Here is a 15,227-nt window from a genome sequence, read left to right as displayed (position 1 = left end):
AGCCCAACGTCAAACTGCACGCATGCTTAGCAGGAGGACGCTGCGGAATAATAAAATGAGAAGTTCAGGTATTGGGACCGCGTGACGACATATTGTAGCAAGCAAAGTGCTTGCAAATTATAACATACTCTTGTCACATAGTAGGCGATGTACGCGAAGGGGCTGACGACGTCCAGATATAGATTGATCCTGGGAGCTGCCATGTATGCTGTGGGAGATATACTTGAATGTGCATGTGCAAAATGTCAGTGAGCGAAATGCGTTTCGTAAAGCGGTTGTTTGTGGTGCGGATCTTGGAATTTGCTGCAAATATCAGGGCTTTGAAGTTATCCATTCGCCCACAATTTTGCAAACGGACATTTATAAACCACATGCCGACCTCGGGACGGATTAACTAACTACGAGTCACCACAACACCATCCCTCGTTCAATTGACAGCACCAAGATGAAGCCAGACAAATTCATCCAACGGAAGATGAAACTTCCGAACGGCCGACTGCTCGTATTCTGTATCCGAGGTCCCATATTACGGCGGTTGACTCCGTCTTTTTGCCAAACTCCGCTGCCAATCTCCGTTTGTTGGGAGAACTGAATTAAGAGTCTTGCGTCTCTGTTCAACTTCCTGTACATGGATACCCTAAGGTGTGGATTAGTGTGCGATTCTCCGCTGCTCCTCAGCTTGGCGGCAAGTTCCCCCTCTTTTGAAGCCTCCGTCAGCAACTTGTCGAGTTATGGAAGCGGATGTGGATGTGATGCAAGGTTTGCGATTGATCTTGTGGGTTTTTCTACAGATGCATCTCCTCCATGAGGGGCGTATTGAAACTCAACTCTAACCACCCTGATCAATTCAAAGAGTTTTACTTCTTCTTTCAAAAATGTCAATGTCCAACGTTGGGATCATGGAATTCATTGGACATAATGACCCTATGTGTGCATATGTAAAGTGCCAGACAGATCGCATCGGCATACATTGGAGGGCAGCCTAAGGGCTTGCAGTTACAGCGAGTTAAAGCCGTTTGGGATAATAACCCGGTCTGTGATCATGGAGCAAAGGAACTTGATCCATTTGGACTTCAGTGCGGCACTCTAATGCGAACATCAGGAGTTCCGCCCCAAGGTGGTACACCAGGCTACGCGCTGGCCTCAAAAAGTCTATCAGGAACATCAAGCCACATCCGGCTGGTCATCTTGGGAATGGCATTTTGCATCAATAGCTACAATTTGGACTTGGTTACTGATAATACTACTGATATCAATCTCTGGATCAGACTCCCTTTCCCCCAGCCACATGAAAAAGACAAAATCCCTGTTGTTCAGAGGGCAGGTGAAAGAAGAATAATATTGAACTTGTAACACTGCAATGCGGTTAATTTTACTAAAATAAACACTGACACACTAGTTAGTCAACACTAATGAATGAGGAGGAGGGGAAATCCAAGCGGATGTCATGCGGCGCATGTTGATCTGGATGGACTCATATATTTACCCAAGTGCCACACAGCCTTTTGAGAGATACTGATATATTGTTGTCAGGCACAAGGCAAGATACGTGAGCTGATAATGAGCACATCACGACAACCGTGGCTGGGTCGAAGCTCCTTGCTTTAAGCGTTGGTTGTGCAAAGTACACCCGGCCTCCTCCAACCGCTCAGGAATATTGGTCGTGTTCTGGAAGAAATGAGGAGTCTGATCTCACGGATGCCTCCTGAAAGCATCGTCGGAAGCAAATTACAGAGCACTAGACACTGTTAGGCCATGCCAGGAGTTCGGCTCGAACAGTCAACTGAACATGGGCCTTTGCTCTAAAAATGGTGGAATGGTTTGAGCTTCACCGAGACTACGCGCCTGAGCAGGATACTTCGGTACAACAAAAAATGGAAATATCGAATTGGTGTATGTGTTCAGAAGGCCACGATTGCGATGGCTCTCAACGACCATGAGAATATGAACTTGAGTGAATTCCCCGGTATCTGGACGTGTTATCTGCGTCGTTTGCTTCTGCAGTTGGGCGGATATCCATCGATGGGCGCGAACAGAAGCAGAAGCGCGCATCAAGTATGTCATTCCTTCCCTGAGCAAACAGCAAATATTCCAACGTTGCTGCTTCGGCCTCCATTTCCTTAGGAATGTTCCTTCCGTCTAGCACTCTTCTGGGACTGAGATGTTCTCATTGTTATTTTGTCTTTCCCACTTTGTTTTCCTTAGCCGGGTGTCTGTTTTGATTTGTTTCGTTGAAAGAAATCTCCACTGCATTAGCTGTATATCTTCTGGTTTATACAACAACGTTTAGTTGCCTTTCAACACATTAGTGACTGCATTTTGGTTTAACACTTGTAATATCAGAACTATTCCAGCAGATTTAATCTATGGACCCATCCAATGCCCAAACGCCCACTTCTGGGAAAGGCATCCGCTCTCGTGTCGAAAATGGCGACACCGGTCCGATTACTGAAGCTGGAAAAATTTTACTTAATGTAAATAGCTCACAGGATACGTCAAGATGGAAGCCTTTGACAGAATGCCCAGATCTCAGTATTCCCCCTGAGTCGGGCATTTTCGTGCCAGATCCATCCCCAACCAAGACACTCCACGACAGTGATGGAGATACACCAAAATCAGAGACGCTTGGGGGATCTCTCACACGAAGGAGGCGGCATGGAGAATACCACCATCGTCAACCAGTCTGGAATATTCGAATGCTCGATGACGATGTTTCAGCCTTCTCAAGTGTCAATGTCGACGCCGACGCCGACTCTGATATTGTTGATTCCGTTGCTGGACTGAAGACCGACAATAAACAACCCAGTCTCGGGTCGCTTAGCCTTTACCCCCAGGCCGACATGCAACCTAACTTTAGAATATCCGAATATCCCCATCCTAATTTCCTCGCGATCACTTTGCTCGAGGAGCAGCTAGATGCGATAGCTTCTACCTGGTCAAGAGCGCCGTTTATAGTTGCCGCCACAGCAGAGACGGATGCTCAAGAAGGTAATGAGTCAGATGGTGGCCAGTGGAGCACAACTACAGGATCTGTTAATTCTGCACCAGAGGAACCACTGCCGGCTCACCAACGGCCCAGCCCCAGAAGGCGTATTACATCTTGGCCGACCAGCTCCTCAGCTCGGTCAATAGACTCGGGAGAATCCCACCATGTCGGGGTATTTGCCTTTCCTAAGCCGAGGAGCGGATTTATCTGTGATTCCGTTGGGCCTTCGAGAACAAGTGTTGATATCGATGAAACCTTCCAGGACGAGAATGAAGCTGCGGATCAGGCATGGGGAGAAGAACATGGCCACTTTCAAGTGGTAAAAGCTCCTTCTCTCTCTCCAGTGATTGAACAACCCATGGATGAGAACACGCCACCTGGAGAACTAGCAGAGGATCCTGGCCCAGTCGAACATGTGACAGCTTGTTTGATATCTACCACTACGGGAGAACAACCCCGAGATGACAAACAGCCACTGCACCAACCAGGTCAGGAGCAGGGTCATCCCGAGCAAATCGGATCTGTCCCGCGTTTTCCAGAAGCACAACTGGGCGAAGTTAGGTACCAGCAATTTGGTCAACCAGAAAACGAACGAGAAACTCGTGGTAATATCGAATCGTCTTCAATATTTACCGCAGTGCAACAATCCCAAAATGCCAACACCCCGGCCGTCGATACAGGAACTGATGCCACTGGTTTAGATCAACAACTCCAACCCTACCAACAACCATGCCACGAGGCTAAATATTTAAGTTCTTGCAAAGACATCCGTTCTTTACCATCAAATAGAGCAATCGGATATCCACTTCCGCCCAAAAGAAAGTTCGGTTGGGCAATCGAAACCGGCTCCAGGGTAATATGCGTTTGCGACACCGTGGCAGATGTGAATATGATGACGTTTTCCCAATGAGGTTAGGCGATGCATATATTGTTCTTCAACTGTATGGCGATTTCTGGGCTTCGTGCTTAAAGCTTACTCTCGACAATCAAACCTGGTCTGCCTACCCAATTCATGAGCGGAACAGGGATAGGGCGAAGTCTACCTTCATTTGTCCAGAGGAAAATGTAAAATTTCTCCCGCTTTGCGCTCTCACTCTTGATGCCAACTTTGGAGACTACCTTGCGCGCCACCCCAGGAACGGGGGCCCGTGTTATTCACCTGCAACTGGCCAACAAGTAGTGGCCCCTAAAAGGTCTTTTAGTCACCCGATGGGCCTCAGGGGCAGCTCCGTGGTCGTTCCCAAAAAAATACTGCGCCAGGCCAAATATGCAAATATGCCACGAGATACGTCGGCTATTGCTATCTATGGTTTCACACACATGGAGGTTGGACATATACGGGAATCAAAACCATCCGAGTTGATTAATGTGGATCCGGATTTTACTCATTTTCGTCCTGTTGACAATATTTGGAGGTTCAAGGCCAGGGTTGAGAAGAAATTATCAAGGAAATCTCTCCGAGAAGCAAGTGAAAAGATTCAAAAATCATCTTCGACAGCCTTTACCAAATTTGTTGATGGCCCGCTAAGAAGACATTTTCACTCAGACCCGGGTTCTTCTGGTATGCGGAGATTCTTTTCGAGCCACGGAGCATCCAACACGGATACGCCAGCTGGACAAAGAGAGAGTAGTCCCCACCAGGCTACAGCAGATACTTCAAATCAAACCGAAGCTGTTGGGGAAAATCTCCAGCAGACCGTGGGCGAAATTGCATCATCCTCACGGAAACTCAAGCTATGGAAGGGAATACCAACAGACCTGAACGAAGCACCACCGACAGTCGTCAACCCGGAGATCAAATTACAACGGCAGTAAATGAGATTAAGAGTTAATTTGGAATAAAGAATTGTGTGACGAGACATAAATTATTGCGTATTAAGGACCAATTTGCCATCCTTTATATCATAGCAACCAGTCCGATATTGTTACCTCCCCACAAATTAGTCTTATACCTATCGCTAACCCGGGCAATTTTCCTTTAGAAGCTTTGGTGTTTTAAATCGTATTCCCTTTGTACAGTTGTAAATGCCGGAATGTTTGGATCCTGCGACTAATTCTTCTTAGGCAATTTTGCACTCGTGGAATTTTGCTCTTCACGGTTAAATTATACCCAGTTATATATTTATGCTAGACTTCTTGTTTTTCGAGCTTCCAGTGACATGCCACCATTCAATCAAAACGGGAAACGGTGCTCAGCCCTTCATCCCTTATTTTCGTTTTAAGCCATATTCCAATGAAATGGCAGGGGTACTCCGAAAGGGGCTCCAACAGCATCTATTTGAAGTGCGGAACGGATAGTGTCGAGAGAACTTCCGACAAGCCGAATTGAAGCACAAGAGTTAAAGTCTCAGAAGAAGAGCACCCGTACGGTATTTCCCAACACAAGATTAGAATCAAGGAACAGCGCTCAAATTAACATCAACGGCCATTCGTTCAGCCGGTTCCCCCCCCGCGTCCTCTACGCGTTCGTATGACTGAAACCCACTGCTACTAGTCTGCTTCTGTAGCCTCATTGTGATAAGCTCTAGCGCGGGCTGGTACCCATGCTTCCGGTCAAATGGGGTTTTTGTCAATTTACTACTAGTAGTAGTATATACCAATCGGCGCGTCCGGGGTGTAGTGGACATAAGATTTCGATTTCGATTTCGTTCCGTCCCTTTGTGATATGGTCCGCATCAAGGTCGTTCCAGCCTTACATGCAAATGTTAATCAAAGGATCGGGAGGCGAGTTATTCGCGTTATTCGCGATAGACCAGCCATTTTGGCCTGATGGCTGAGGCGTGTCACTGTCCACCGTTCTTGGGTGGACTGCTCTTGCTGGAGGGCGGCAGTCAGCAAATTATGGGTGATTGGCTCAAAAGGTGTGAGTTGTGAGCCTAATGGAATTAGTAGTGATGGGTATGGAGAAAAGAAATGGAGGCAGTGAGAGTCAGTCGCAAGTTTCGTGGAGGAGCAAGGAGAAGCGAGTATATTCCCGAGTCTAAACTAAACTTTCCCCCCTCCCCCCCAAAAGAAAGAAAGAAAGAAAGAAAGAAAGAAAGAAAGAAAAATTCAAACTTCAAAATTCAGGATTTCAGAATATGGAAGGCGAAGAATGAAAATATCATATAGCGGAATGCTCAGGTGATATGGTAGGGAAGGGCACTGGTAAAAGTTGGATCGCTATATTGCAAAAAACACAAGGGTCATAAGTAAAACAAGGGGGCGTAACTTAGAACGCGGGGTATATTATGAACGATAACTCACCGAACAAAAGGGGAAGTTAGACGACGCACATGGAAAGAACTTATTAGAGCTCTTAAAAAAGTCAATGGGGAAGCGCTGTAACAAAACAGGATATATCCCTTGGAGGTGAACAGGTACTGAACAGCAAATCTCAAGTCCATTAGGAAATATAAAGAATTAGAAGAAAAAAGATATATATATAGAATGCCCAAACACCTAGAACATGAAAAGAAAGAAATATTAAAACTTATAGCCATAAAATCCATCTAATGCCCGAAAAGGAACCCCTCCACAGGCCTCTAACATTTTGAAGATCATCACAACCAGCCACAACCACCACATAGCACCAACAAGCACCCATTCTAACATGACAAACCCGACACGGCTTATCCATCGAAACCTGCGTTTTCGTTTCCTCAAGCCCTTATCGAGCGAGTCGTTGAGCTGCTTCAATGCCAATGTATTCGTTGTCGCGAGCTCGCTAGTTAGTTTGTCATCTTCGGATGTGAGATCGCGGATGCGCGGGTTAAGCGTCGATGTGACTAGTGAGTCTAAATCATCCAATCGCGACTTCAAAGACGGTGAGGTTGATGATGAGAATTTCGACATAGCATGCTGAACTTGGCAAACTTCGCGGTCGAACTTGAACATCAGGCTCCGGGCTGCAGTTGTCACTTCCTCAGACCGCGGGACGCGAGGTACATTGCCACCCAACCCGTGCTCGGTGCTAAATACAAGGACAGGAGGGGAATCCCGTATCATGTCGGCTTGGCGGCATATTTCCAGTGCCTTAATTCCCGACGAGAGCAAATGAGCTCTTACTCGTGCAATTTCACGTCTATCGATAAGATACGGGCCATCAATACTACGGGAGATGCTCCAGTTTCTTGTGGCCACAGACATTGTAGGACGGAGTTGGCCAGTGGGTGTGACGGTTAAATTGGTAAGGCCTGTGACTGGAAGCTGATCTCGACTGACTTGGAGGGAAAGGTGGTTATTGTTATTTTTATTTGATCCCACAGAGCCAACGAAGCTATTGCGGCCCTCTCTAAAGGAACTATTTCCCATATCACAGCAGGGAGTAAATGGGTTGAGCAGGTTGTCGTTGTGAGAGACATTGGCTGATTCGTCCTCGAGCGGTTGTGACTTAATATCAGATTGCGCTGAGATGTCGACTTCGCATAATGGCTGTGATTCGCCTTGGTCATCGTGCTTGGGAGGAGAGGCAAAGGCAGGAAGGTTCGGCGCATGGTATTTGGGTAAATCCTTTTTGGAATTCATCCGTGATAAACCGGGACTTTCGGATAGGATCGGAAAACGAGACAAGTGGAGCTTTTGTTTGCGCTTTGCCTCAGGGAAGTTGTCATCCGCGTCGACATAATCCGAAAATACCTCGCTCGATGCCGTTGATGACTGCCTTGAGTGGCCTGAGATATCCTTTTTCCAGATGTAATCGCCAACTTTGGAAACCTCACTCCCCACAAGCTCAGCCAATCGTGCAGGTTTGAAAATCCCCCGAAGTCTCGACTCCTGCTGCATTTGGTTCTTGTTTATTTGTGGTGGGCTGCTAGGATGATGAATATCACTTGCTCTAGCTCTGTCCTCGTGATGATCTAAGGCCAGCTGTGTGACAGAGTTAAACAGAGGCACATCAGGAGCAGACACGTGTTTATGCGGAGGTAATTCAGGAGCGTCATGATCGACAGGAACTACCCCAGATGATCCACCGTTTGTTTTAGTGTAGGACAACCGATTTCCTAAATCAACTAGACGTGACGAAAATGGCTTTGTCGGTGAAGAAGGGCGACTTTCAGGAGGTGACAGGTTTAGTGCGATGTTGGGATTTTCTTGCCTGTTGGACGCTAAACCAAGGCTACCATCAACAGTCCCAATCGATGATCGTGGAATGTCATCTTTTCTTCTCTCGATCATAGATGATGACGATGATCCCACGTTGTTGCCAGGTGGCGGAATATGCCGTTCTTGTCCCAGAGGGGTGTCCAAAAATGGTAGGATATGGGGTTGTGCGTTATTTCTTGAAGATAGAGCATCGTCACCAATTTGTGCGTCAGAAACGTTATGAGGTATAGTAGAAGAGGATGTAAGTTTTCGAGAGGCCTTATCCGACGATCCGGGGATTTTCTGGACTGGGGAGCCGATCAAGTTCTCATTCTCAATTGGCCTTCTCGAAAGCCGTGGAAAGCGTTTTCTCCCCCGATGTTTTTCCTGTTCGTCATCGCCGGATTCGCTAGACGAATCAGAAGTGCGTGAGAGAGCTTTTCGCCATCTTGACTTGCTCGCCTCTATCGAGGGGGACCTTCGAGGGGAAAGCTGAACTGGACTCTTAATCTTGTGTCGAGCACGCCCACGATCCGCGCCTGTATGAGCGTGAGAGAAAACAGATTTGAAGCTAGGGAGGCTTTCATGAGTTGAAGGCTTTTTCGTTACTTGAATATGGTCGCCCTCCGATTTCTCCGTCGTCGGAGCAGGTTGTTCGGTTGATGATTCTAAACCTCGTAATGGAATACGCCGTAAACGCGTGTCCGGGCTGAATAGTCGCTTGCCATCTCTGTTTTCAATTTTAAGTTTATTAGACCCCTCTTCAAGCCATGCAGCATCCGCTATAAAGTCTGCGGGAGAAGTTATCCAGTCTATCCGCGGCCGACGGGGTTTGCTGCTATCCCCACCACTATGAACTCTGGTAGCATTGGTCGTGCTTGTGACGGATTGCGCCCGGTTACCTGGTCTATCATCTGAGTCAAACTTGGGAAGCAGAACGCAATCCTCAGATCTGTGATTCGGGTTCTCATCCGAACCTGTAATCAGATCCACCCAACTTCGTACCCGCTCGGGATTGTCCCATCCATCGGCCTCAGAATCAATGGGGCATTTCTCGCGGAACCTCACTTTGCGATTACGAATGTATTGGAGAGGGTTGTATTCCCGGCCACGAGATCCTGCCGTTCTAGCCGATACAGATGAATTTGCAGTTGAACCTGAAGGTTCATTGTTAGTTGGGAGAGGAGGTAGATGTGGAAGTAGGCGCAGATATTCTGCGAAAAGTTCAAAATGCTTTCGGGTCTTCTCAGCTCTGGCAAGTGTAGCACTGGATACGTCATATGGCATGTGCTCGAATTGTGTCGAACTTATATCCGTCATGACCGACCCTGGATATCTTTCCAGAGACGGGGAGTGTGATTGGCGTGGAGCCACTGAAGGGTGTCGACCAATGCCTGGTGCTGACGCTATTTTGCTGGATGTCCGCTGGTCAAGTGAAGCATAATGTTGACTATCCATCATGTTTTGTCGGGGAAATTTGTAACTGTCCGCCGATATGTCACTTCTTGAGACCCCCCTGGATCTTGGTGCCATGCTTGAAACCACTCTCCCGGACGCACATCTCCTCCTCGAATCACTAAGATTCAATGCTAAGTTTACTATCTGAGCTGGATCCGTATCGAGCCCGATAGATTGCGGAGGATGCGTGGATGCCGTACTTGACGAGGTATCGGAGGGCATCCTAGGTGCACCATCTCGCGACGCTTCTTCGCGGTGAGAAACATTCGTCATGGGAGTTACCGGCGGCGGGACACCGACGGGTGACTTTTTGTATTTATAATTAACAGTCGCATGTCGTTTAGGAACAACGCTGGCGGATTCATTACTAGTCCATTTCCCCTTCCTCTGGCTCGCTGAACTGGCCCGGGAGAGGATGATGCCCCCATCATAGCCAGGTTCCGGCCTCCTCGCTGGGATCAAAGAGGATTCTAGGAAAAACGTACTGGATGTCCTGTTGTTCCTGAGCCTTCTTGAACCACGGCGCTGCTCCCCATCTCTTGATCCACATTCTAGTGTGGTGTCCTCCAATTCACTAGAGTCCGGAGGTGTGGTTTTCGTTCGAGAATGGGAGGATTGGGGATCAGGCCGCAGCATGGCTGATTCGTCTATGGACGAAAGCATTTGAAGATATCGGGCTTATACCGCACGGGGCAACGCCTCGAGAGTGATTTCGGCCATTTGCTAAGTCGGGAGTACGCAATAATGACGGAGAGTATACAGCATGGTATGGGAGCGGTAGCGTGTGAGTATGTGGCTATCCGCTATGCCAAGCTGAAGCTGAAAGACCAGTGTAGCGAAAGAAATAGATCATCGCTTGTAGAGGCGAGAAACGTGCAGCTGTCGAGGTGTCATTGTCGCTTGCGTTCTGTATATGAGCGGGTGTAAATGAGAGACTAGGTACTGAGTAGATGACCAGGTGATGCTTGGTTGACGTTATACGGTGCAAACTGTGCAAACGGTGCAAACGGTGCAAATAGTGCAGACAGAGGACCAGCCAGGAAGATATGGGAAACACAGTCAAATAAACTACCAAACAAAGGAAATAGCATATCTAACATTGAGTCTAAGTAATTGTGGAATATGATATGTGTACAAGCGGTAGTTGGTGAAAATACAAGAAGGAGATAATTAGTCCCGGCCAGGGTAATATTAATTTTGATTTATTCGACTTGCAAGCAACGAAGACGGGCCTCAGTCTCGATGATCTGTGAACACAGATAATCGTCAGTAAAGCTAATTTCTATGACATTATACAAATGCCTTTAAAAACCGGGAACATGAACGTACCTCGAGAGCCTGTTTAACTTCCAGAACCTGTCGGACATCCGCAAGCCAATCCTTACTCAGCAATTTCGCCCAGCCCTGCAGACTATTCATTTCACGAGCAGCCTCATCGAAATTACCCTCTTCAAGAAAGTTTTCGGTTCGAGTCAGGATGCTCTCCACGTCATCGCCGGTAGGCAACCCTTGTTTCTTGAGCATAACCTTGCTAAGAACCAAACTGGCAGCGTGGCTCGTGATACCAGCGTTTTCAGGCAACAGGCTAGCTTTGCGAACTTCGCTAGCTACCCTTCGGAATCTTTCAACCAGCTGAGCCGCGGATGGGATTCCACGTTGGTAAGCTGCGGGGCTGATCGAGGCAATGGCAGCCGCAACAACTTCATCATTAGACGCAAGCTCCTTCACCGCAGCCAATTCGCGAACGAACGGGCGAGGCACATCGGAGTTCTCCAGAGTCGTTCGTACGGCATCAACTGCAACCTGAAGCTGTTGGGTCTTCAGATTGATGTCAACCACGTCGCTCCATCCGGCAGTGAGCCGTTCCAGTTCCGCGACGTTAGCGGTCAGTTCAGCCAACTTGCTTAGGCGACCCTCACGCTCATTCTCAACGAGGGTCTTGACATCAGAGAGAAATTTACGGTTTAACTCAATGGCCTGCTCAACTAGTTCATTGCGAAGGCGTTGTTCGGCCACTTCATGAGCCCGCTGAAGCTCTGTGTTGACTTTTTCCTGGTATGACCTGGCGATTTTTTCTCGCTCAGATTCAAACTCTTCGCGAAACTCAGCAGCGTCCTGGGTGCGGACTTCGTCAATACGTCGAATGAGCTCTGCGGCAGACTTGTCAAAGGCGGCGTGCGCATTTCTGATTTCTTCCTGCGCCGATTCCTGAGCATCTTTCTTCAAAGCAACGATGCGGTCCCCGATCCTCTGCAACTCCTCCTTCGCCTTGGCAATGGGGCCGGCGAACTTAGAGGCAGATTCATCAGCGCTGATTACGGAAATTACGTCATTGAAGACTTTCACTAGGTCCTGTACGACGGGCTCATCCACTTTATCCTGAACCAAGCGCTCGATAGTAGTAGCGGCCGGAACTGCAGGTTGCCTTGGAGCATCCAAATTCCTCTCCTCTGCCTTTGCAGGTTGAGGTTCGAGATCCTCTTGAATTGGTATGTTTGCAGCCACGTCCTCCTTCTTAGCCGCTGATTTGCTCTTCACCTCCTCCTTGGCCTTTTCAGCAACCTTGATATCTTTTGTTGGCTCATTCGCATGGGCGGTACCCATGCGTCTTCCTTTCTTAGTCATATCGGTCGCTTCCTGTTGCTCTTCTGCAACCTTCCATGACAATCCGCTTCCGCTTGGTATCGTAACCTGAGCACCTTCATCTTTTGGAACTGTGACGCGCCGATTAATCTGTTTTGTAACGTGAGGGAACCGATTCCGGAAATCACGTTCTTCAAGATACAGAACCGCTTCCTCGCCATATGGGATATATTCGGTGAAGAAATCGTAGAAGTTATCCGACCGAAGGGAGTACCAGACACCCCCAGCATACGCAAGCCCAGCTGTGAGAAACAGGTAGAGTAGTTTGCGTAATCGGCTGGATTTGGGGCCTTGGGGCGGCGGCGGCGGCGGCGGCGGTGTGGAGGACTCATGATCTGGCGGCAGCACCTCTGAGCCTGGAGAAGTCTGACCTTGAACGGGAGGAGATTGGGGCGGTTTGGGAATACTTTCCGGGCGGAGGGAAGATCGACTTGACGGGGAGGCCGGTGATCGGACGTCCGCATCACTTGGACCTGGAGGTTTCGTGCTGGTTGAGCTTGCAGCTTTCTGAAAGAACTGTGAAGCGGTTGCGCTATTCGGGGTTAAGGAGCATCGACGGCCGGCATTTGATTTTCTAGCAAGAGCATGATATCTCTGCGGTATGAGTGTGAGTACTATCAGCAATAAGTTAGACAATAATAGGTATTCGGGATGAATTTACCCTAGTCGCCGTATTGACCCGCCTGACTTTTGAGGTACATAGCCATTGTGCAGACGCCTTGGGGAAGACTGAGGAAGCGAGCAACGGACGGCTCGACGCAATTGAAGTGCGCAGCATAGCGTGCGACACTATCAAAAAAATGGTCGATTGGCGGGGCCAGAGGGGAATTAGTGAGGCACAAAAATTGCCAGAGACCTTCATTCAGCTGTTGTTGAGATTTGAAGTTGCTTGGAAATTTAGCGTGGTTGGCACCAGCCACACATTGACCAGCCACACTTCAATGCTAGGAACCGAAAACAAGAATAGAAATAATATCTAGATGTGAAACACGGTTTGGTGATTATTATTCTCTTGTCTTCGCGTAGATTATCCCATCCAGCAGCAGAAGCATTCGGTCTCTCCCGATGAATGACCAATCACCTGCTGTAGCCTGTATGAACAATGACATTGATAGACCTAGCCTTGAGTTAGCAGGACATGCGAACAAGCCAGAACTCAGAATGCACCTCCCTTGTCAAAAGATAAATACAACACCTCCCGGGTAACCAATTAGTGGACAAAGTGTGTCAAGTGTTTCGGGCTTCATTATTCTAGAGGTATCTAGTTCATGAATAGCTGGTTTCCGCTGAGGGACAGAGTTAGCATTGCACTATATATTCCTCCATTACAAGAGGCTTTAAATACCATAGTAGTATTTTTATAAACTAGCCGGACTGCAAAAATAAAATAGTGAGAATATCACTAATTACTACGCATTACTATTTTCATATTTGGCTGTAAAAAAATAAACATCTTGGTAGCAAATAAAGTCAAGAAAGGCAAGGAAGGGGGAGGAAAACAGAACAAAACAGGATCAAGGATGGATTGACGGGTGGGTGCAAGAGGGATGAGCGATCCATAAATGCAACTAGGAATATATGAAGGATGGAATACTATACTAAGTAAACGACTACTAGAGTAAACGACGGCCAAAATAACACCAGGAGCAGAGCAGAGGAAAGCAAACAGGACAAAAGGGAAACACGAATAAAGTATTAAAAAGTGAGGGAGCAAATCCACCGAACATGGGTCTAATGAGATTGCGAAGACGAAGCCGTCAGAAGTCAATTAGGACGCCGTCGTGGTTAGTTCCAGTGCTTGGAAGGAGATGTGCAACGCAAAGGCATGTTGGAGGAAAACAAAAGATACCCAAAATCTGCTAGGAGATAACCACATATTTAAATGCACATTCAACTTTGGGATAAAACTTGTCCATGCTGCCATATAACCATTACCTCTTTGTCGCGTTTCGTTGGGGGGTTGCAGAGATACATTCTCATGCCGAACACAGACTAGAGGCCATATGTGGGAGAGAGAAGAACTGTACGCAATTCGAGCGGTAGCGGACGGGACAAACGGATGGATTCTCGTACTTAATGCCAGTGGAAGAATCCAGGGGCGTAAATCAAGGATAACCTAAAAGCCATCACCAACTCTAGCACGAACAGCTGTTCGCCTGTGGTCCAGCAGCCTCAGGGCGCAAATCAACCCCTGGACGGGGATTAGATCGTAGATTTCGGGGACCCGCCTGGTCCAATGGCAGTTTCTTCGCTATGGCCGTGAATAGCTCTCGTACGTTTGTCGAGGTTTTGGCTGACGTCTCGAAGAAAAGCAGACCTGCTTCACGCGCATAGGCTTCAGCATCTGCTGTCTGGATGGCACGCTTGTCCGGGCTATCCGTCACAAGATCCAGTTTATTACCGGCAAGGGCGATGACGATGTTCTCGTTCGCCTGCCGTTGAAGTTCCTTTACCCATGATTTTGCTTTGTCGAGGGAGGACTGGCAACGTACGAACAGAGGCAGTCAGCTTCGTCTAGATGTTCAAGGTTATGCGTGGACGGGGAGAAGACATACTGCTTGGGTGATATCGTAGACAACAACAGCACAGTTCGCATTCCGATAGTACATTGGCGCAAGAGACTTGTATCTTTCTTGGCCAGCAGTGTCCCATATCTCGAATTTGACAGTTGTATTTTCATCTAGAGATATCGTCTGGGTAAGAAACGCGGCACCGATCGTCGATTCCCGATAGTCATCAAATTGGTCCTAGACAACAACGACAACAATAACAACAACAATCATAGTCAGTACTTCGTCCCACCAAACATAAAGCTAACTTTCCAGCTACATATGGAAGAGGAAAACGCACTTTAACGAATCTAAGGACAAGGGAGCTCTAGCAGGCAACACAGTTAATGTTAACATGTTCGTCCACCCATCAGATGCAGGTTTTCAGGTATCGGGGCCAAACCTTTCCAACAGCGGATTCTCCTAGTAGAAAAAAACATGTATCAGTAACGGTCGTCCTTCAACAGCAACGCCCCAAGGGAGGGATAAAAGGAGGAGACTAACCTAGTAAGGACGAGCGGAACTGG

At 47.8% G+C, this 15,227-nt stretch overlaps 4 protein-coding genes across 4 annotated transcripts; 1 reads left to right on the top strand and 3 right to left on the bottom strand.

Annotated features, from left to right (window-relative positions):
- Positions 1 to 1,920: 1,920 nt before the first annotated feature.
- On the top strand, positions 1,921 to 4,801 carry HCAG_06265 (predicted protein; the record flags this gene model as incomplete). The annotated part of the gene is made up of 3 exons (XM_001538610.1): positions 1,921 to 2,055; positions 2,490 to 3,839; positions 4,004 to 4,801. 3 exons carry the CDS (start codon positions 1,921 to 1,923, stop codon positions 4,799 to 4,801), a joined length of 2,283 nt encoding a protein of 760 aa, XP_001538660.1.
- Positions 4,802 to 6,451: 1,650 nt separating this feature from the next.
- HCAG_06264 (predicted protein) lies at positions 6,452 to 10,144 on the bottom strand (the record flags this gene model as incomplete). The annotated part of the gene is made up of 3 exons (XM_001538609.1): positions 6,452 to 7,000; positions 7,034 to 9,207; positions 9,610 to 10,144. 3 exons carry the CDS (start codon positions 10,142 to 10,144, stop codon positions 6,452 to 6,454), a joined length of 3,258 nt encoding a protein of 1,085 aa, XP_001538659.1.
- A 566-nt stretch (positions 10,145 to 10,710) lies between these two features.
- On the bottom strand, positions 10,711 to 12,858 carry HCAG_06263 (conserved hypothetical protein; the record flags this gene model as incomplete). The annotated part of the gene is made up of 3 exons (XM_001538608.1): positions 10,711 to 10,755; positions 10,838 to 12,765; positions 12,831 to 12,858. The coding sequence occupies 3 exons, from the start codon at positions 12,856 to 12,858 to the stop codon at positions 10,711 to 10,713; spliced, it is 2,001 nt and encodes a 666-aa protein (XP_001538658.1).
- A 1,428-nt stretch (positions 12,859 to 14,286) lies between these two features.
- HCAG_06262 (GTP-binding protein ypt5) lies at positions 14,287 to 14,934 on the bottom strand (the record flags this gene model as incomplete). The annotated part of the gene is made up of 3 exons (XM_001538607.1): positions 14,287 to 14,631; positions 14,707 to 14,898; positions 14,926 to 14,934. 3 exons carry the CDS (start codon positions 14,932 to 14,934, stop codon positions 14,287 to 14,289), a joined length of 546 nt encoding a protein of 181 aa, XP_001538657.1.
- Positions 14,935 to 15,227: the final 293 nt, after the last annotated feature.

Source organism: Histoplasma capsulatum, genomic scaffold, assembly GCF_000149585.1.
Source record: "Histoplasma capsulatum NAm1 scaffold_7 genomic scaffold, whole genome shotgun sequence".
Classification (NCBI taxonomy): domain Eukaryota; kingdom Fungi; phylum Ascomycota; class Eurotiomycetes; order Onygenales; family Ajellomycetaceae; genus Histoplasma; species Histoplasma mississippiense.
This window is presented reverse-complemented; position numbering and strand designations above follow the sequence as displayed.